The sequence below is a fragment of the Aedes aegypti genome, chromosome 2 (assembly GCF_002204515.2).
Source record: "Aedes aegypti strain LVP_AGWG chromosome 2, AaegL5.0 Primary Assembly, whole genome shotgun sequence".
NCBI lineage: Eukaryota > Metazoa > Arthropoda > Insecta > Diptera > Culicidae > Aedes > Aedes aegypti.
The window spans coordinates 175645436-175666600 of NC_035108.1; the positions used below are offsets into that span (position 1 = coordinate 175645436).

At 37.7% G+C, this 21165-nt stretch overlaps 1 protein-coding gene across 1 annotated transcript; it reads left to right on the forward strand.

The window, feature by feature from the left end:
* The first annotated feature begins 752 nt into the window (after positions 1 to 752).
* On the forward strand, positions 753 to 8217 carry LOC5574343 (homeobox protein MSH-B). The gene is made up of 2 exons (XM_001661328.2): positions 753 to 1451; positions 7262 to 8217. The coding sequence occupies exons 1-2, from the start codon at positions 1154 to 1156 to the stop codon at positions 8116 to 8118; spliced, it is 1155 nt and encodes a 384-aa protein (XP_001661378.2). The 5' UTR covers positions 753 to 1153; the 3' UTR covers positions 8119 to 8217.
* The last annotated feature ends 12948 nt before the right edge of the window (positions 8218 to 21165 follow it).

Here is a 21165-nt window from a genome sequence, read left to right on the forward strand (position 1 = left end):
TGCTTCTTTCTCTCACTGGCATGAAAAATGAGGTCCTAATTACAGTCATTTGAGCGGCTTTACGTGCGCCGCGAATAGTCTAATTACGATCGCTGCCTCATCTTCGCCTCAAATGACATCCCAGCTATCCTCACGCTGTCCGTGTCCTATGTAGATACACGTAAGTACCTACGCCAAAAATTAACATCTCAATATTCAAAATAAATATCACGCCTATGAAGCCGAACATATGGGATACTAACGACGAAATGAAGCGATGATAATTTCTTGAAAAAAGATCAAACAAAAATTGCTAGAGCTGAAAATGTTGCGCGCATTCGGTGACGGACGGAGCTAATTTGGAGTATCCCCAACCATTGCCCTGTGGTTTTCATTACATCGAAACTGTATACCAGTGGTTTCCAATTGTTTCATGGGATACTTTATTATATGATGTTGTCATGTGTATAGGGAAGGTGTTCCATTATTCCTTACCCTAAGGAACAATATATTTAATAAATAAATCAAATGACCTTTAATAACTGTCAATACGTTAAACGAAAGCTTTCAAACCATGTTTAAAACTAAGAACTGGTCAGAAATTTTTTTAAACCCTGCTATTTTAAGGTCTTTACTATTCGCAAATTACATGCTTTGGAACCTCTGAAATTCTGTCCTCAAACCCATCAGCCGCCATTTAGCAGCAAGTGATGATCAACCTAGAAAATAAGTGCACGCCAAGATCGTCTTCTAGCACCCAGCAGCAGAAGCGGGCGCCCCTTCTTGTCCTGCTGAGCAAACGAACGATCTTTGCCTCTGATGGCCCGACTGTGGTAATTAGCATGATTTATCGCCTTGCTTCGACTAAATGATGTGAGTGATTTTCAACGGGAACGCCTCCCAAATGACACCATCAGAAGGGGCGTGAACGAACCACGAAAGAAAAGAAAAAAGCGATACTACCGCGATCAAGAGACGGAAATGGTGAAGAAAACAAACATCAAAACTCCGGCCGGAAAATCTGATCTTCAGCTTCTCGAGAGGGAAAGCCAGAACCAGAAGATTTTCTTGGGCGTTAGATTAATTTTGTGCGTCGACGGATTAACACGTGTAGGCTTCGGCGGTTCTTTGCGCGAGTTCTGTGAGTTTCGGAAAGTGCGTGTTCTATGCTCTCATGATCAACATGGAAAGTGAAAATAATGATAGACCTAACAGCCACAGAGCGAAAAACAATTTCAGTATTGAGCACTTGTTAGCTAAACCGGATATCTATAGGGGATCAAATGTTAAGCAAAGCTATGAAAACAGTGGTGTAAATCATTTACATAGTGGAAAAGAAGTGTTGGATAGAACAGAAGATAGATCATCCAGCAATGATCCATATGTGGAATGCTCTACATCGCCAGATTCCAGTTGTAACGAGGAAATGATGGATAACTGCAGTGAAGCAGCGTCGGAAGAAAGTACTACAGGTACGGGATGTAACCGACGAAAAGTTTTTTTTCCGATTTGAGCGGGAATCAAACCCATTCTCCAAGGAATTACAACTACTGACACCACTAGCAACTCAGCCAAAAATCTCACGAGCTGATTTTGGCATACGGATTCATTAGATTTCTTGCATTATATTTGTTGTAATTGATAGCACTGTAGAACGTTGATATGAAATACTGTTAAAAATGTTAAACTTTAGGTGTTGCTGTAGAAACAAAACTTGGTAAATATGTATACTTTCATAGCTACCTAATTGCCTTGTCAATGCTTTGGGCAGCAAGTTAATTTGTTCCAAACTGAATTGCGAAATTGACTCGCAATAAGTCATTTTTTTTTGTCATTGGTGACTTTAATGCCAAACATCGCTTATGGAATAATTCATTTTATTTGATGAGTGCTCTTCAGGATACATCTCAATTCAATACACTGATAACCCTACATGTTTTTCCAATTCTAGGAACCCTTCTACGATTGACTTGGTCTTAATCGACTCTAGTCATCTTTGTAGCAAACTGGGATCTCATGCTAAGGACTGTTCTTTATAAAATGGACACTTTGTTTGTGTTGAATCTTTTTCATCTATATAAATAAAAATGGAGTGGTGTTTGTATGTCACGAAATGGCTTCCGAACGGATCAACCGATTTGAATGATTATATTTCCGTTTTGTTCGTCAAGTGTTCCGACGTGTTTGTGTGTATAAAAATCCCAGGATATTCACCGGGAAACTCGGAAAAACGAGCGTGAACGGAACTGTCATTTTGTACGGGACGATCCATAGAGTTTTTCAACAGCCTACTTGATGGCAAGACGAAGTTTGCCGGGCCCACTAGTTTATTAATAAAATCGTAAACGGTTACCTGTGCATCGTTCAACTATTATTCTACAATGCAATGAAAATATAAGATCTTAGAAAATGCTTTTGGTTGAAGAGCTAAATAGTATTCCCAAAAACTCCTAAGAAAAGCAGTTCGTCAAATTTAAACTTTTTTTTCGCAAAACAAAAATCCTCATTTTTATGAACAAATCGTATGTTTTCATCCTTTACTATTCTACTAAAGGTGTAGCTTTAAAAAATGAATTATATTCCACCATCCTCTGACACTTGGTAACTTCAGTGATTTATCCATCTATGGCCAAATTTGCTGATTCCATTGGTAAATTGAAAAGATACAGCATGCACAAGGTGTCCACTTTATAAAATGAACAGTCCTTAATTTTGATTCTGATTATGTCCCTGTTACATTTCAAATATCCCATGAAGCAATTCTCAATCCTATCAGCTCCACTTTCTTTTTTTTTTTGAGTATTTAAAGACGATGATCTTAAACTCTTGATCCGTCTTAAAAACGTGAGGAGATGGCAATTTCAACGCACTAGCGATCCTGCTTTGAAAATTATATGGCAGGATCTGCACTGCCCATAACTGCATATATGTCACATTCGACATTTTTGACAATTTCGAGTCAATACCGGGGAGAGTCATCAAATGATAAATACTTTCGATCAACTAACTCAAATCTGTGAGACTGTTCTAGAAAATTCGAAAAAAATACCAAGTTGTTTTGTCACATTGGTAATTGTAACCGCATAACAGGGACATTGAGATTATACATGAGCCTTGTAATGTGGTAGCAATGAAATTTCTATCAGAATTATTTTTTAATTATTCATCTAGTATGTGATATGAGTTGAACAAATTTTCAACCTCAAATAATCACTTTTGAGATCGCAGTAATTTTTAGAAATTTTAGTTTCCTCCCATACTGCCATAAAATGCACACTTATAATTCCATTTACTCAATGCCTACTTTTGTCGAATGTTACAGATATGCAGTTATGGGCAGTGCAGAAAGAAATTGAAAAATGATTTTCACAATTAAAGCAAGGTATGCTGTTCGGCTCAAGAAAAGTAAAAATTTCTGCCCAAGAAATGGTCAAGAAATTTCCTATAGGGACCCCCCTTTTGAATTGACTGCGTACTGTGATCAAAGAAAAATGCTTTTCTTGAGCATTTCTTGCAAGAAATTTCCCATCCATCGAGATAGGCGATTACTTTTCTGTTGAAGTGCATACTTCGCTTAAGAAACAAACATTTCTCAATTGGACCCTTGCTCTAAGCCTTTTGGAAATTATCTAAAATTTTGAAAAAAAAATCTTAGAAGCCAATACCGGCATTGAAAGAGTAAACAGATTATTACTAACTAATTGCGAAAAAGCTCAAAAACTTGCTAAGCAATTTGAAACCGCGCAAAATTTCAATTTAGGGCTCAGTAGTCCAATAGAAAATCAAGTTACTCAGGATTTTGAAAACTTTCTCAATCAAAAAAACGTTTTCGAAAATTCCTTGGAGACTGATTTGGAAGAAGTAAGAACTACTATTAAAAAATTCAAAAATATGAAAGCCGCTGGCGATTATGGAATTTTCTACATCCTCATCAAGAAACTTCCAGAAAGTAGCTTATCATTGTTCGTTGATGTACAGTGAAACCTCCATGAGTCGATATTGAAGGGACCATCGACTCATGGAAATATCGAGTCATGGAACAGAAATCCTTTAGAAAGTGGCTTCTAGGGACCATCATAGTAACCATGAAATTCTGTTTTTAGTATGGTTCCATGAGTCGAAATCGACTCATGGAGGTATCACTGTATTTAACAAATACATCAGGGCTTGATTTTTTCTCTAGTTTATCTGACTCAAAGTTTCGAATCAGAGTTTCAAAACTTCTTGCAGATGGTTTTAGCACTCAAACATATTGGATTCATAATTTTCTCAAGTACTGAATCATAAATCCGAATATTTTTGACAACAATTCTTTGTTTATAAGAGCTTCAAATGTATTATTAGTTACCTAATCGACTAAAAATTGAGTGAGTAAGGTGCGATACATGCTTCAACATGTGCGGCTTTGCTTTATCTTTACCTTAAACTAATTTGCGTTAGCGAACTGAATTATTAGGAAAAAAATAAAGAATTGAAATACATTTAGGACCCTATTTTATAAGTCGAGTCGCTCAAAAGTGACTCGACTGGGGTCAATGTCGACCAAAAAATTTGCTCGACACGGCTCCGTCACTCGAGTTTCTCGACAGTTGTCACTTTATGTGACTGAATTTCTATGGAAGTCGACGGGTGACATCTGAAATATGCATGCTTACTTTGATCGACAGTGAATACTGACGAGTCACATGAATCTGGTCGATTTACGAAATAGACCCCTTAAACAGGGTAGTGAGATGCACACAAAAGGGCATTTCTATCTATATAAATAGAAATCGAATGGTGTTTGTATGTCGCGAATTGGCTTGAGAACGTGACGACCGATTTGAACAATTCTTTCACTTTTGTTTTCCTCAAGGGCTCCGACGTGTTTGTGTGGAGTAATATTTTTTGAAAAACCTCCGAGATAGCTGCAAAATTTGACATATACTTTGTGCAGCTTTTTTATTTAGCTTCTATGGCCTACTGGGCAATACAACGTTTGCTGGGGTTGTGCTATTTTTCCCCGAGTGTCGGTTCCCCGAATGTCGTTTCCCCGAATGCCAGTTCCCCGAATGCCAGTTCCCCAAATATCCCGTTTCCCCGAATAGCCCACTTCCCCGAAAAGTTTTTGGCACTCATAATTGTCATAACTGTATACATTTCAGGATGGCCAAGGTACTGACCATATGATATGCACCCTTATTTATTTCATTGGCGGTTCCTACAAGTTTCACCACCCTCAGCATTTTTGACAACATGTGTATAGTCGAGAATGACCAAATACCTCCTCCTTTTGATTGCTTATCGTTCTTTCATATTCACCATCCTGCCACTGAAATCTATTCCAGCATCTATTTGAACTTCTCCACTTTTCGGGGAAACGGGTCATTCGGGGAACTAGCATTCGAGGAACCGACATTCGGGGAAAAGTAGCACAATCGTTTGCTGGGACAGTTAGTTGTTCATAAATATTGGCTTGGTAGCTTTTAAAACAAACACCCCTGTTGAAGTGAATCAAAAGTGTCATGAATAGAAACCGTCCTATTGGTACAATTGAGAGGGTTAGAAGCAAAAGGTTAAAAGTGACAAAGACCTAGTTTTAAGAAAGTCAACTTTTAAGTTTTTTCGGCCTTTTCATTGCACACTAATTGTATACCGTAAGGACGCCACTCACCGCTCATTTAACATCATTTCAACATATTAAATTCTGTCAAAAATCGGTTTTTCATTATTTTTCTAAGCTTCTTTCGCGAAACGCAAGATAAAACAATTGTTTCTATAAAACAAAGGTTGAAATGCAAACAATGTATAATGGTACCGAATATTGTGTATGATAGTGAATAACTTGCTAAGAAACAACCCAATTTCTGGATAATATCCCGTAGGATTTTCTGAAGGAAATCCTAAATAATATCGGACGGAATCCTTAAAAACATGTATGTAGGGATGATCACAGGATTTCCTAGAAAAGTTACTGTAGTGTTAACAGGTGTGTGTAAATTTAAATAATCTTTTGAAGATTAAATTGCGATTTTTATGAAAATATTATTGAGACATTTTTGGAACAACTGGAGAAGTAATACTTAGATAAAATGCTGGAGAACTCTCTAAAAAAAAATTTAGAGAAACTAAATGATGAAGGAGGATTTCATTGAGGATTACTTGAAAAGCTTTTAATACATTTCCTCGAATAACTTCTCGAGAAATTTTTGAGCAATTCCTTGGATTAACCGTGGATGATAAGGAGTAGTATAGGATTAGTCGACTGGTGGAAAAACATCTGGAGGACCTGCTAATCGACTAATCCTTCAACCAAATTCTCTCGTTGTTACTCTAGGATACCTAGCTACCAAGATAATTCACAAGGGTATAATCCAAACTTTTTGAAGAAATTCGACCAGAGATTTTTTTTCCTCAAATTCAAGGATAGTCTTAAGAAAAGAAAAATCCAAGTATTCCCTGAGGAAGTTACTAAAGGTAGTAGTATTGGAGTGCTCAAGGATTCCCTGTAGCAAATGCTGAAAAAATCCTATTAGCATCCTTTGAATAATCGCTGAAAGCATTTTTGGGAGAATTGGTAGAGTAATCTCTAGAAGAATTGCTGGAAAGATCCCTGTAGGAGTCCCTGAAAGAGATCGCAACTGGCTTTGAAAAGTTTTTTGGGATCCATCCTCAAGCTTAGTTACTAAGATTTCTCTCCCATTGCGACACAATCTGGGTCGATTTGGGCCAAAATAGTGTAACGGTTTCAGCAAGACCATAATGCAGGTGGTAGATTCCGATCCCACCAGACGTAGGTCTTTTCATTTTTTCAGGTTGGCAATTTTCTAGACTTCCCCGAGCATAGAGTATCTTTGTACTTAACTTATCACCACACGATATATAAATGCAAAAATTGTCGTCTGCAAAGTAATCTCTCAGTCAATAACCGTGTAAGTGACTGCCCCTGTTTGGATGTAATAGCAGGAAAACCAGCTTGTGTTTTCATTCATAAGGCAAAATTTTCAACCATCATGTAACACAAGCAACGACAGGCAAACGTTGTGACGCTCAAAGGCAATTAGAAAACGATTAAATGCCTCTTAGAAATGATTGATGACATTTTACTTTGGTGACAGAAGCATTTTCGTGGCGGGAAATGCGGAAAATAGAGTATGTAGAAGTGTTCTACATATATGAACGGACATTTCTAAATTTTTTTGCTTCAAGATTTCTGTGGGGCTATTTATAGATAATCAGATCAAAATAACATGTACTGCAACTCTTAAAATGGCCTTATATTTTTATTTCTTTTTGTTTTCAGGAACATCCGACGACCGTAAGAAACGACCGAGAACAGCGTTTTCGGCTGCACAAATCAAAGCATTAGAGACTGAGTTCGAGCGAGGAAAATATCTATCAGTAGCAAAGCGAACAGCGCTGGCCAAATCTCTGCATCTAACTGAAACGCAAATCAAAATTTGGTTTCAAAATCGACGTACCAAATGGAAACGAAAGTACACATCCGACGTTGAACAGCTAGCCTCGCATTACTATTCCCAACTTGGAATTGGTAACTTTGCGCGCCCCATGGTGGTTGGCGATCGTTTATGGCTTTTCAGTCAAACTCCAAATGGGCCTGCTCCAGTGCAATCACTTCTTCTCAATACACCGTCTCACATTGGTCCATCCCATCCTGCAATGAGACAATATCAACCGATCCCTCCAACGCCGATTGGAGTGTCCAGTTTTGCATCTCGTCCTAGTAATGGTTACACCGTAAACTACCTCCCGAAATCGTCACCCCAAGCACCACCATACAGCTTGAATCGGTACCCGGTTTCAACATTCAAACCCTTGCCGTTTGAGGATCCCACGGGATTTTACAAATCTACACCGGAGATGACGGATGGCTACTGTGCAATGCCAAAATTTGGGCCAACGGAATTCGTAAACGATGAGCTTTCCCCCATTAGTACAAGTTCAGGCATTGCAGATCTGGAAAGAGCATTCGGCAATCCTAGCAGTCTGTTGGATGGCCAGCTTGCTTCTAGAACGAGTGAAGGACTACCAAGGCTCAGCGCAGCCACATCCGACCATGGAGTACAAAGCAATTTGAAAGACCTCACAACGGACTCTTCCAGTGAAATTGATTGCGAAGAGCTTGACGATAAAGATTGAAGTTTAAGATGTTATAATGCTACCAAAATGAACTAAAACCAAATAAATTAGAACAATTAAGTGTTAATATCAAAATCTGTTTTAGTGTTAATTAATACACAAAGGGTCTTTAATAAAAATCTATAATTTGAACAGAATTAGTTCATTAAATAAAAGCAAACAAAAAATCCCCACCTTTTGGTACAGATTGGATGTCTTCTTCTTCTTCTTCTTCTTGGCATTTACGTCCTCACTGGGACAGAGCCGGCTACTCAGCTTAGTGTTCTTATGGCTATTTGGAGAGAAGGAGTATAACTATGGTGAAAGCAAATGGTTGTTTTGTCAAACGGCCACTCAGTGTTATATAATATGATTTATGCCATATTGAATCTCCACCCTGCTATTTGTACTAAATAAGCGTTTTTTAATTTTTAAATACAGTCGCCTCTCTACATCTCGATATCTGAGTGACCATCGAGATAGGGAGAGAACGAGACATAGAAAATTAATTCAATGAACACTGGATCCGTTACTAGGAAAATAATAAACAAACAAACTTCATTTCGAGTATCCAAATTGTTTTGAATCGCTTAAATTTGGTCTAGTAACCTTTGATAATATTCATATCGACATATGGAGAGAAAATTGGGAACATAAAATTATCAGGAACACTTCGAGATCCGGTTCGAGATATGGAGAGAAAAATCGTATGCAGAATGAAGGGACCGAAGCAATCATCGACATAGGGAGAGATATCGAGATATAGAACATCGAGATGTGGAGAGTCGGCTGTAATGACTTTTTGTGGTATTCTGCCAAAGACTAATGAGATACTACTGGGGCTTCGTGGCCGTGCGGTTAGTATTACCAAGCATTTAGCCGCATCGAGTCAAGGAGTGTGGGTTCGATTCCTGCTTCAGTCCAGAAAAGTTTTCGTCAGGAACGTATGTCGACTGTGCCACTAGGCGTTGCATGCTAGTCCGTTGTCTAGTGTGGTGTTTCCTTCAAAGGACATAATCGTCCACTGGAAGCATTAACGTGTCGGTGTCAATGAACATGTCCGAAATCCTTGAAAAGGACGGGGTTGATAGTCTAATGGCTATCGTTTCTGCTTCCCAAGCAGGAAGTCGTGGCCCGTCCTTTTTTCATATTAGTAATATTCTTTCTAATAGCTCTCTTTCTCTATCTCCCTGTGTTATTCTTAATAATGCCATCAAATATCATCACTATCACTATCTATCTATCGCTAGAATTGAATAAATCGACTTAATAGCTTACCACAGTTGTATCCTTAAGGTCGGATACCTCATTCATCAAACACTCCTACTTCCAGGATAGCTGTGGAAAATGCTGGAGGTTTTCCTGTTTTATAGTAACTAATTAACAATAACTATCTAATTAACATTATGTTTTCTCCCCGATGGACATAAGGACGTGGCCGGCGTCGTTACCAATCTAGAAGTATTAAGAATATTGCGATTGTACATTGAGGATGGTAAACAACTATTAGGGTTCTCTGTGGTAATTCTCTGTGCAATATCACTATCCTGATTGTTCAACTACGAAATGTATGATCCATCAGTTGATAGTTTTTAATAGTAGATGTCCAAAATCCTTGATGAAAATCCGTTACTAGAAGAAAAACATGCCACAAAAAACGATGATTGTTTAATACAACGGCGTGTATTATGATAAAATTATTAGATTTTACTGGATCGTACGTTATCCCTTGAAATAAATAAGCAGATGAAAAGTCTAAATTATAGTCCTGGATTTAGTCCAGGATCATTGGCAAGATAAACATTTAGTCTGGAGTTGATTGGCCTTCACACGATAACCAGTCTAGTATTTTCAGACAATGGACTGAGTGTTTGCTATTTAGAAACCGTGTTTACTTTTGCTACCACAAAAGTTACTGGAAAGGATCCTTGGGTCATAAGACTCACTTCGATAAGTGATTAGTCCATGGCAAACCATATTTTTTAGATAAATACATGCTAGTGAATATATTTTCAGTAAGTATATTGTTCGTTTAGTTAAGGAATAGATTCTCGTGCACATTTTCAACGTGGAAAAATAATTACTCACACGTCAGTTTATATGGCACTTTCATAAAAGCACGCACCTTGCATTCAATGTACAATCCAACATAATTGTGTTTATTCCACGACTGGCGTGAGGGGAGAATAGTCGTCTCACTTAGAGTGAGCGATTCCGACAGTCGAATGCAGTGAGAATGGTCACTAGGAATGTGGGCTTATTCTACGACTGGCGTGAGGTGACAATTGTCGGTGTCGTATAGCGAGGTGACAATTCTCGACTCGAGTGAAGTGACTCTCCATTTGATTTGCACGGCGAGTCACTTCACTCGAGTCGAGAATTGTCACCTCGCTATACGACACCGACAATTGTCACCTCACGCCAGTCGTAGAATAAGCCCAATGAACTCGAGTGAACTCTCGCTGTATTCCGAGAGTCGGTGTTTATCGACTGTGGTCGTTGTCTCGTGAGATTTCCATCCCGACGAGAGTCGTAACCTCCTGGCCTATCGACTGACTAAGAAATGGATGTGAAAATGTAAGTTTTATTAAAACTATTTTAATTCAGGCATGTGCATTGCCAAGTAGGTAACTCTATTGGGATATTTGCCCAAAATTTCATGCGGCCTCCCACTGAGGGGACGACGCTTCGCACTTTTCTTCATCTTTATGGTGCTATGCCCCAACTGGGGCAGAGCCTGATTCTCAACTTGGTGTTCTTATGAACACCTCGACAATTACTAACTGAGACCTTTCTTTTCCAATTGACAACTTTTTGCATGTGTATATCATATGGAAATCATGAAGATATGCTATGCCCTGGGAAGCTATCTAGGCCCCACATTTTTCTCACCCCGTTTGCTTGATTCGTATGCTGCCGTTATTTGTCCCGCGGTCCATAAGGTTTACATAGAACATGGGACAAGTAGGCGTATAAGGGCAGTATGAGAGAATAACATTGGGGATCATACGAAAATGCCGTCCATCATTTGGGGGGTGGTGGGGACGGTGGGTTTGGTGTTGGCGGATTTGATGGGGCGATTAGTTTACGAAAGTGTGACATGTGCGTGGATTCGGTATTGGAACAAAATGTGAAAGAGGGGGAGGGGATTTTTAAATCCTTAAAAATGATGGACGTCATATTTGAATCATTCCTTGCTCAAGTGTGGCGCGTCATTCCCTCAGAGGAAAGCCTCGTAAAATTTTGTAAACGTGCCCTATGAGGAACAAATGAATCGCCGCGCGGCGCTTACTATTCAACACGTGTGACAATCGATACTTGCTATGAATGGTTTTTATTTGGATTTATTTGTATCTTATGTTTTAAATACCGTAGTGTTCCTAAGGCGTTATTCTAGGATTACCTTTAACTAGTTGGACCAGGAATTTCCGGAACACGTCTTGAGACTTCCTCAAATTTTCATCAAGGAATGCGTTGAAATCATTCCTTTTCATAAAGGAATTCCAGATCATTCCGTGTGTTTCATCAGGAACTATTAAAAGTATGCTTACAATAACTCAACAAGAGTTATACGAGTGTTATTATATGAATCAATTAATTTCTGGGGACGGGCTGGTGGTCTAAAGACTACCGCTTCTGCTTCATATGCAGAAGGTCATACGTTCAATCCCAGGCCCGTCCCTTTCCTCGTACTTTGTAGTTGTATCTTTCACTCTTACACCACTCTTAATATATCACAGTTGATGTATCTATCACAGTTCATAGCATTTGCTAGAACCCGAGGCGAACAGAAATAAACCGTTCCCCTACGCTTCCATTCTTTCATCATTATAGAATGCCAGCAAGCTTCTCTGCCATAAAAAGTAAGAGGTTGTTTCCCAGATACAACCGCCAAATTGACGTTGGATAACGTTAGCTTCTTCTATTTTCTGGCTTGAGACAGTCACAAACTCATGAAAGATTTCTACTGATAAAAACCTCATACTATTTGTTGCATGACAAATCCGACCTATCATGGACATTGTGTGTTATTATTTGGTTGGTACGGTTAACACTTCAACACCGATAGAATCGGTCACTGGAAGAAGAAGCATGAGCGGTAACTCTTGCTCCACGCATGATCCACTAAGATTGGTTGCTTTAGTGGGTTCCGAGGCCAGTTTGAGGTTGAGGTACTTCTCCATGAAGTTCGCGAACTCCATGTTCTCCTCTTTTCTCAAATCGATGTTAAAGTTGCCAGTCACGATGATTTGCATGATCTCCTTTTGATACTCGAAGAAGTTCCACACCATGAAGAACTTCTTCTGCTTCGTCGTGACAAATCTGCGATTCCAGAGCTCCGACGTCATGGTCCTGCAGGAGGCGAGAGGCCTAACTGGTCGGTTTGTTTGAGGATATGTCAGCATCATACCGAAGGACATCCAGCTGGCTCGTCGTATCCAAAAAATCTGTTGGCTTCGTTTTAATCGTCAGGCTTCAAATGAAATTCAAATCATATTTACCAACATCGAAGCAATCTTTTCAAGCACTAGAATAAATACCAACTAGAGTCTTATGTTGAAAACTTTATAAGCCCACTCAATTCATGAAAATAAATCCTTCGAAAAATCTTTTGTTTACTATAGCTTATAATCATTGTTAGAAAAAACATATCGTCCAAAGTATATACTTTTTATCAACAACTATTTGATTTCGGAAAACAAACCAGCATTGAATTATAACTAGTTATCTAGTGAAGTTATTGCTTATAATGATCTTCTTCTTCTTGGCATTACATCCTCACTAGGACAGAGCCTGCTTTTCGGCTTAGTGTTCAATGAGCATTTCCACAGTTATTAAATGATAGCTTTCTTTTCCAAAGTTGCCATTTTCGCATTCGTATATCGTGTGGCAGGTACGATGAGTACGATGATATTTTCCATTACCAAAAGATCCTGGCCCGATCGGGAATCGAACCCAGACACCTTCAGTATGGCTTTGCTTTGTAACCGCGGGCTCTAACTCGGCTAACGAAGGTCCCTGGTTAGAATGATATGACAAGTAAATTGTTTGAAAATAGATGGTCAATCCTTTTTTAATAAAACTACCCGGGAAATACGGAAATCCCGGGAAAGCCCCTGGGTAATCGCGTTCGACTGTATAACATTTAACTGTGGCAATTTAAAAAAAATGATGATTTGCATTTCCTTCGAAAAAGTTCTAAATTAATCATAAGTGTTACGAAGTTTTGAATTTGAAGTTGTTCAAATTCTAGGAAACTTACCGAAAATCGATTGTTTTGAAATCAAATATTTTCCAAAAATTTTAAAAAAATGTGCATGAAGCTAAGCTGGTGGTGACTAAGTTTCTTGAAAATAGGAAATTTAGAAACCTCTTTCCAGAAAAAGAGACTAAAAAGTAATCAAAACGAGACGAAACAGTAATCAAAAAACAAAACGAAGCCTAACAGGAATCAGGATGAAATAGTTTGATCAGACCAGACATTTTTTCTGAGAATTACTTAAACTTGTTTTTAAATTTCTCGTGACATTACGACGACATACCAACAAATCTGATATATGCCAGTAAAGGGCAAACATTCTTTGATGTATTATGACGACATTACGATAGGGATTGATGAATATCGTTATTTGAGATTTTCACTCTCCAAGAATTTCCTAAGGAATTCCTCCAAAAAAATTGTTTTGGATATCTCAAAATAGAACCAGTATTTTTTTCAAAAAATATCACCAACAATACCTCAGGGCTTCCATCAGAAGTACCCATATATTATTTCAGATTTTTTTTAAAAAGCCCTTACTCTTCTAAGATTTTATCCGGTGATTCTCCAATCAGTTTTTCTAGACCATCCTCCAAGACTCCCGTTTAAAACATGTTATAATATTCAACCTAAAACTTCTCTAGATGTCTCCAAGGATTTCTCAGGATTTTCTACAAAATTGTTCTTCACATTTTTTTTAGATTTTAACTGCACATTTCTATGAGGATACATTTAGAAACTACTCCAGAGATTGCTCCTAAGATTTCTTCGGAAATTACTCCATAAATTCTAAGAGATTTCTCAAGGAAATTTTCAAAACTTTTTTCTCGAGCATTCTTCCAGTAGTTTGTTCAGAAAAATTCGTGACGTATTCCTAAAGCAAATTTAAGGGTATATTCTGTTACAGTTACTTATGTAATTTCTTAGGTCACCATTGATGAAAGAGGATTTTAAGCAAGACTCACTCTTGAAAAACTTTTAGAATTCTTGCTAAATTCTTGCTAAGATAATTGAAAAATATAAAAAAAAAATCATATCTCGCAGGATATTGTGGAGGAACTCCTGGAAAAACAGGACGAAATTTCTAAAAAAAAATGTGTAGGAATAAGTATTACTTCAATCGTAGGATCTCATAAAAAAATGCTGGTGTGCAACCTTATTGAACTTCACATTATTCCATGGGGATTTTTTGAGAAATTGATCGAAAAACGTTTGCATGAACTTCAAAATTCCTTGGATGAAATTCCTAGAAAAAAATCTAAAGAAACTCAATAATGAAACACAGGTCGAATTTAAGAAATTATTTGTAATGTTCTTAATAGATTCACTCGAATAACCCTTCGAAGAACTTTTGGAGCTATTCTTTGGAATAACCGTAGCGTTGAAATTCTAGTCAGGTTTTATTGATAGAAATTCTGTGGGAAACTTTGGATATCTCTTAGATTAACGTCTGGGAAATTCGGGTGAAAAGTCAAATATCTGGAGGAAGTTTGGTAGAGGAATTTCTTGAAGAATTCTTGATAAAATCTCTGGAGCAACCACAAGGGTAATTCCTGAAACTTTTCTCGAAGAATATGAGAAGAAATTTTTTATCTTAATTATCTGCAAGCAAGATAAGGGAAAAAAGACTTCAGAACTATTTTGATTAAAATAGAGACTTCAGAAACCTTTCATAAAAAAAAGGCTTTTCAGAGACTTGCATAAAAATTGTATCTAAAAAGAAATCTGCTACCAGCCCTCGATATGTTAATCCTTTACTAAATAAATATAAACACATTAAAACATCAATCATGTTTTGGTAATCTGATGAATTTTGATACTTGAAAGGATCCTCACTGAACAGCTCATATAGTGTTTTGAGAGCGATTTTTTTTTTAATGAAGAGAGTTTTCTGGTAAATAATGTTAGCTCGGGGTTAAAACGCAAAAATCCTTTGTCGTGAACATATTCTATCATGAATTACTTCCTCAAAATAATTTCCCTGATTGTGATCGAAATTCCCTGAGAATTCCAGGTTGAATAAAATTCCATGATAATTCCAGGTTTTCCAGGTTTTTCCAGGTAGTAGACACCCTGATTTTAACCCTCCAATACCCAAATTTTTATTTTCAATCTAAATATAATTTTTAGTCATTTAAATCGTTCCAAACACGTTTCGGGCAATGACTTATTTTTATTCGCAAATCTATGAATTTTGGTTTTTGATTTTTATAATTTTTATTTTTGAACATCCCTTTCCTTTTTCATTTTTCTTGAAGGCTCTTCTAGTTACTGATTTTTGGCAATAATATAAATTCAAGTTTTTACGGTCCTTTTGAAAATATTAAATTATTAACATTTTTTTGCAAATATTTTTATTTTCCGTGTAATTAACGGAAAAACAGGTTTGAAATTATTTTAATACCACCAAGCTCTTCTTCAGTGATAGGTTGATAGTAGAAAAATATAAAAGATACAATTTTTTATATTACACGTTAAATGAATACAATTTTTCAAACAATTTTCAAAAATACAAAAAAGTTTTGAAAGTCATAAAAAACTTTTCTTAAACGCGTGTTATGAGTCAAGGTTTAAGCCAAACATAAAATCATTTTGATTTCCGAGCTACGAAAAAATACACAAAATTCCAAAGTGTACTCCGTCTAAAGCCGGGGTTGGGTATTAGAGGGTTAAATAATAATTCTATAAATTGCTTAAAACTATTTTTTTGTTTTTTTTTTTGTCGTGCTTTAAAAGTTGTTTTAGTATGACTTTTACGCTATTTAGCATATCAATTTTTAACCGTGTACTTTGAGAATGCCTTTTTATAATTTATAAGAATTTTCCGAGAAATCATTTTTTCCCTTTCATCCTTGCAGCGAACCCTGGTTTTACATTTGAGAGATACTAGAGATACCTTTCTCTTTTAAATGGAAAATGAATTCCATACTAATTCCAAACGTGTTTTAAAAATATTTCCAAGTCCCGAAAAATTGAGATACTTTAGATTCTTGTTTAATTTTTACCGTAAATCCAGAATATGTTAGAATCTAGATGGGGAAGAATGAAGGCTTTTCCATAAATTACCGAGAGCTCAACAATATTTATTTGAAGCTGAAATTGTACAGTTCATATCCCATATAGAGTGACTAGACAGAAAATAAATCTGATAGAAATTTCATTACTACACCATTATGTGGCCCATTATAATTTCAATGTGACTGTTATGCGATTATATTTAGCAATGTGACAAAACAACTTGGTATATGTATCAAATTTTCTAGAACAATCTCACAGATTTTTAGAAGTTGGTCGAAAGTACAGGTCGAACTCGATTATCCGGAATTTGGTTTTTGATATTCATGTTTTTCAGTTTTTATGCATAAATTTGAGATAATCTGGTATTGCAATATACAATATGCATGGTTTTGCAGTTTTGGATGTAGAAAGGGGGCCTAATTTTTTTTTGTGTAGCCTTCTCAAGCCTCCTAATGTTCCTAGAAATAATTTCTGGCTACGCCACTGCATCATATAAATAAAACGATAAAAAATAATATTTAAGTTCTTTTATCGTTGATTTTTATTTTTCTTCTAGTGCTCCGGATAATCGGGTCCGACCTGTGTTAACTCGAATTCGTCAAATATTAGCCAAGTGGTTAGAATCTGCTACTACAAAGCAAAGCCATGCTGAAGGTGTCTGGATTCGATTCCCGGTCGTTCCAGGATCTTTCCGTAATGGAAAATTCCTTAATTTCCCTGGGCATACGGTATCAATGCGAAAATGGCAACTTTGGCAAACAAACCACTTAGTTAATAACTGTGGAAGTGCTCAATGAACACTAAGCTGAGAGGCAGGCTTTGTCCCAGTGAGGACGTAATGCCAAATAGAAGAAGAAGAATCTAGATACCCCTAAACAAGCCAATTCCTCCAAGAGTTTTTGGAGATGTTTTTGGGGAAAACGTTGAAGAAATTGTAACATGTCTAAATTGAATTCCATCGTCTAATGTTCTTCCCAGAAATCCAACGCATTTCCTCCAAGGATTCCTATTATTCCTCCAGGAATTTCTTTGGGAGTTCGTCATGGAATTCCTCCAGGAGTTTATACGGAGGTTTCACCAAAAATGTATTCAATGAAATGTTGTTTGGGATGTTCATCCAACAATTTTTCGGGAGTTCCTGAAAAAAATTCAATTCGTTAGAATTTTGTCGGAAATTGCAGGAATTTCTTAAAATGTTTTACCGAAAATTCTATTAGAAACATACCGAAAAAAATCCGGAGGAGTTCCTGGAAAAAAATACTGAGATGTTCTTGGAATTTCACAGGACAGGAACTCCACAGATATTTTAAGAAATCCGTGTAACTCCCGATGAAATTCCTGGCGGAACTGCAATGGAGCTCCTGGAAGAACTCCGGTGGAATCACTAAATGAATTTTGGTGGACTTACCAGAGGTACTTCGGAGGAATGCCTGAAATTTTCTGGATTCCTGGAGCAACTCCGCAGGTTTACCTGTAGTAAATTATCGGAGGGAATACACGGAACATATGGTGCACCATCCGGCTGATTTCTTTCTTTTCCTCCGCAACTGCAGATAGTTAGATCTCATGGCCGTCGTCAGCACCGGATACTTTCCCAGGGGAATCGCCTCCGAAGCACAAGGAGAACCGCCAAGTCCGAAAAAACAGCTGATCAAACACCGGGGTCCAATCAGAACCGCGCTGGACTGCCGGATGTTGTCGTAGGCCGCTCCGGAAAACTGTTTAAACACATAGACGTGCTTTTTGGTGAGCTGATCCAGTAGAAGCATATAAATACTAATATTTCTATTGCTGATCTGCTCGCAGTCGCAAACATTCACTCCCGTACAGCCAGCTGATCAGATCTTCGACGCTGTGATCCTATGCCAAAGAATAAGTCACTTGCATTACTTCCGAGGCATCTTTGACCTGTTTGCCGTCTTTCAGAACGAAACACAATTTCACCAGTTTTTAGCACAATTTCAGTATAAAACTTCGAACACCAAACGGTTTGTCTCCCGACCAGGTTTTTTTTTCGATTTCAGTACGTCTGCAAACTTGAAATATAAACATGCATAACATGCGATTAGGGCGAATTAGTTTTCATCTTCACCTACAACAAAACAACAATTCGGGTTTATACGGAACTGTTTTCGAAAAATATGTTGTGATTAGATTTGATTTGATAGGTATCAAATTACACAGTGATTAATCTATGTAAAATATGAATGGTGTACAAGGCACCAAATTTTAAAGTTCAATGTTTACAAACTGGGTTTCGCCCTAATCGCAAATTATGGTAGCTTATAATGATTGACGTTTCTGTTAATGAACACATCTGAATGTGAGGTTCACTGTGTCGCTCGCATAGAAATGAACTTCTCACCTCATTCGAGTCGACTCTCGGAATCGCAACAGAAAGTTCATTCGAGAGCGAAGTGACTATTCTCGACTCCTCTCACCCCAGTCGTGGAATAAGCACAAATGCGTTACATGTGCGTTACTTGTTGGTTTTGTTAGCTACGACACCATCCAATATATGGCAAACATGGTGGGAGAATATTTTGGTGTGACAAAATTATTTAGGTGTGAGTCTATTAGAGGGCAAAATCCTCAATAATAAAAAAAACAAAAGGAAGAAAATTAATGCCGACAATTGGAGTAATGAACAATTCAAAGTTTGTTGAACAGCTTCATAAACGCAACATTCTCACCGTTGGCTGGACGAGAGCATGTGTTATCATATTTTATTCATTTGAAACAAAAGACATGGACATCGGCTCACCCATGTTTGGTAATCCATCCATGACTGAAGAGACAAATAAATAAATTTCAACTCCGTCGACACATAACGTACAAGCCGATGAACATTATTAAATCACTACAAAGACGCGCGCTAAACGAACTCTATTGCTTGGACCTTAGCAGAACACTCTGCCCAGCAAAACGCGCGGAAGAGAAAAAACATCCCCACCGATCCGAAAACAAACCGTCTTGCTTGGGCTTTACAAAGCACTGTCCAGCAAAATGTGCGAAACCGAAAAAAATACCCGCCGACCCGAAAACGGCCTACTCTATATCAGCCTGCAACCATGTACATTACACCCGATTCTGTTTTTGCATGGGGGATGTGTACCGTGCAAAAAAAGTTGTCAGTTCGAAGTTTCAAAAACCGTGCAAAATAAGTTACACCTTTTCTCGACGTGTCATGCAAAAATAAAGTTTTGGCGAAAAAAAAATGTATAGAAACTTTTTTTGCACGGTCGTGTAAAAAAAATCCGTGCAAAAACAGAATCGGGTGTATCAGGCCTATTCTCGCAGTCTCCCTCTTCACTAGCACGAAGGCCTCCTCCATCGATTCCAATAAGGTCGATATCGTGCGCAAAGCCAAGGAGCGATCGTGTGATGATAGTCCTGTTTCTCTGCACGGCAAATCTCCTAAGCAACGCCGAGTGCAATGTTGAACAGTAAATTCGAAAGTGCGAAAGAGGTTGACACCTCGTCTGCGATCCGAACACTTGATTTCGAATCATCCAGTGTAGCTCGTATCAATTAGTTTGCTATCAATTGGTTTTGCCGGAAAATCATGTTCAGACATTTGGGTTCATTCTACGTCTGGCGTGAGGTGAGAATTGTTGGTCTCGTATAGCGAGGTGACAATACTCGACTCGAGTGATGTGACTCTCCATTTAATTTACATGGCGAGTCGAGAGTTATCACCTCGCTATACGACACTGACAATTCTCACCTCACGCCAGTCGTAGAATAAAACCAATTATCTGCCACAGTTCATTTCTTTTCACTGAGTCGTACGCCGCCTTGAAATCAATAAACAGATGGTGAGTCTGTAGAGTGTTGTACGCCGAATTCAGCAAGGTAATTCCCCTGTTAGGTGTCGGCCAGGGAGTTTGACATTTCATTATTAATAATTGTTATTCCTTCCCAGGCAATTTTCGCGTCGCTTCGCGTGACGCGTCTACCCTGGCCGACACCTTATTGGCACACTTCCTTCTGTGTCTCTATCATGTAGATTGTAGATTGTAGAAATCGAATTCAGGTTAACTTCTACGTTCATGAGTCCTCTCATGGCGTAGTGGTTAACGCGCCCCAACTAGAGATCGGGGAGTCGTGAGTTCGATTCTCACTGAGAAGACGTGTAATTTTTTCGCAAATCTTCACATCAATTTGTCCATCTAATCCAATTGCAAATTATATGTAATGTTTAGCTTTTCGGTAGTTGTTAAAATTCCACTCGGCTGGTTAGCCGTAAACCACGATTCATAATTAAAAACAAGTATTCATTTCTAGTTAAGGTACCTCGAATTTTCAAGAGAAGAAATCTAGAGAACCAGACAACCGTTTGTGCTGAAAATTTAATTCACTGGTCACTGAATTGGTGGTGACCAATCGATCAAATTTTCAGCGAGAATGCTTGTCCTGTTCTCTAGATTTTTGCTCTTGAAAGTTTGAGGCTTGGCTTCGATGCATGTTTACCTTAAGTTCCAACAAAACACTAGATAAGAATTGATTTTCTGAAATCAAAAATTTCAATGTAAAAGGTTATTTTATCAAACAAAATTTTTACAAGCAGCATTCAAAATGCCCCAAGGAAAAATACAAAAATATAACAATATTTATTTGTTAAAAAAATTGTGATTCTCTTTATTTGGTCGTGTTATACATTATAAACAAAAAAAAGTGATAGAGTGGCGGTGCGCTGAGGAACCGATTGAATGAATATCCAAATCTAGCTAAGAACAGAATAGGACAGTTAATACTTGAGAAAAATTCAATTATTACTGCACAAGCCG

Bases quoted from the DNA above. Each gene is read 5' to 3' on its own strand.
- LOC5574343 (XM_001661328.2), top strand. From the start codon at position 1,154: ATGATCAACATGGAAAGTGAAAATAATGATAGACCTAACAGCCACAGA. The intron at 1,452-7,261 runs GTACGGGATGTA...TTTTGTTTTCAG, and splicing joins GTCGGAAGAAAGTACTACAG to GAACATCCGACGACCGTAAG.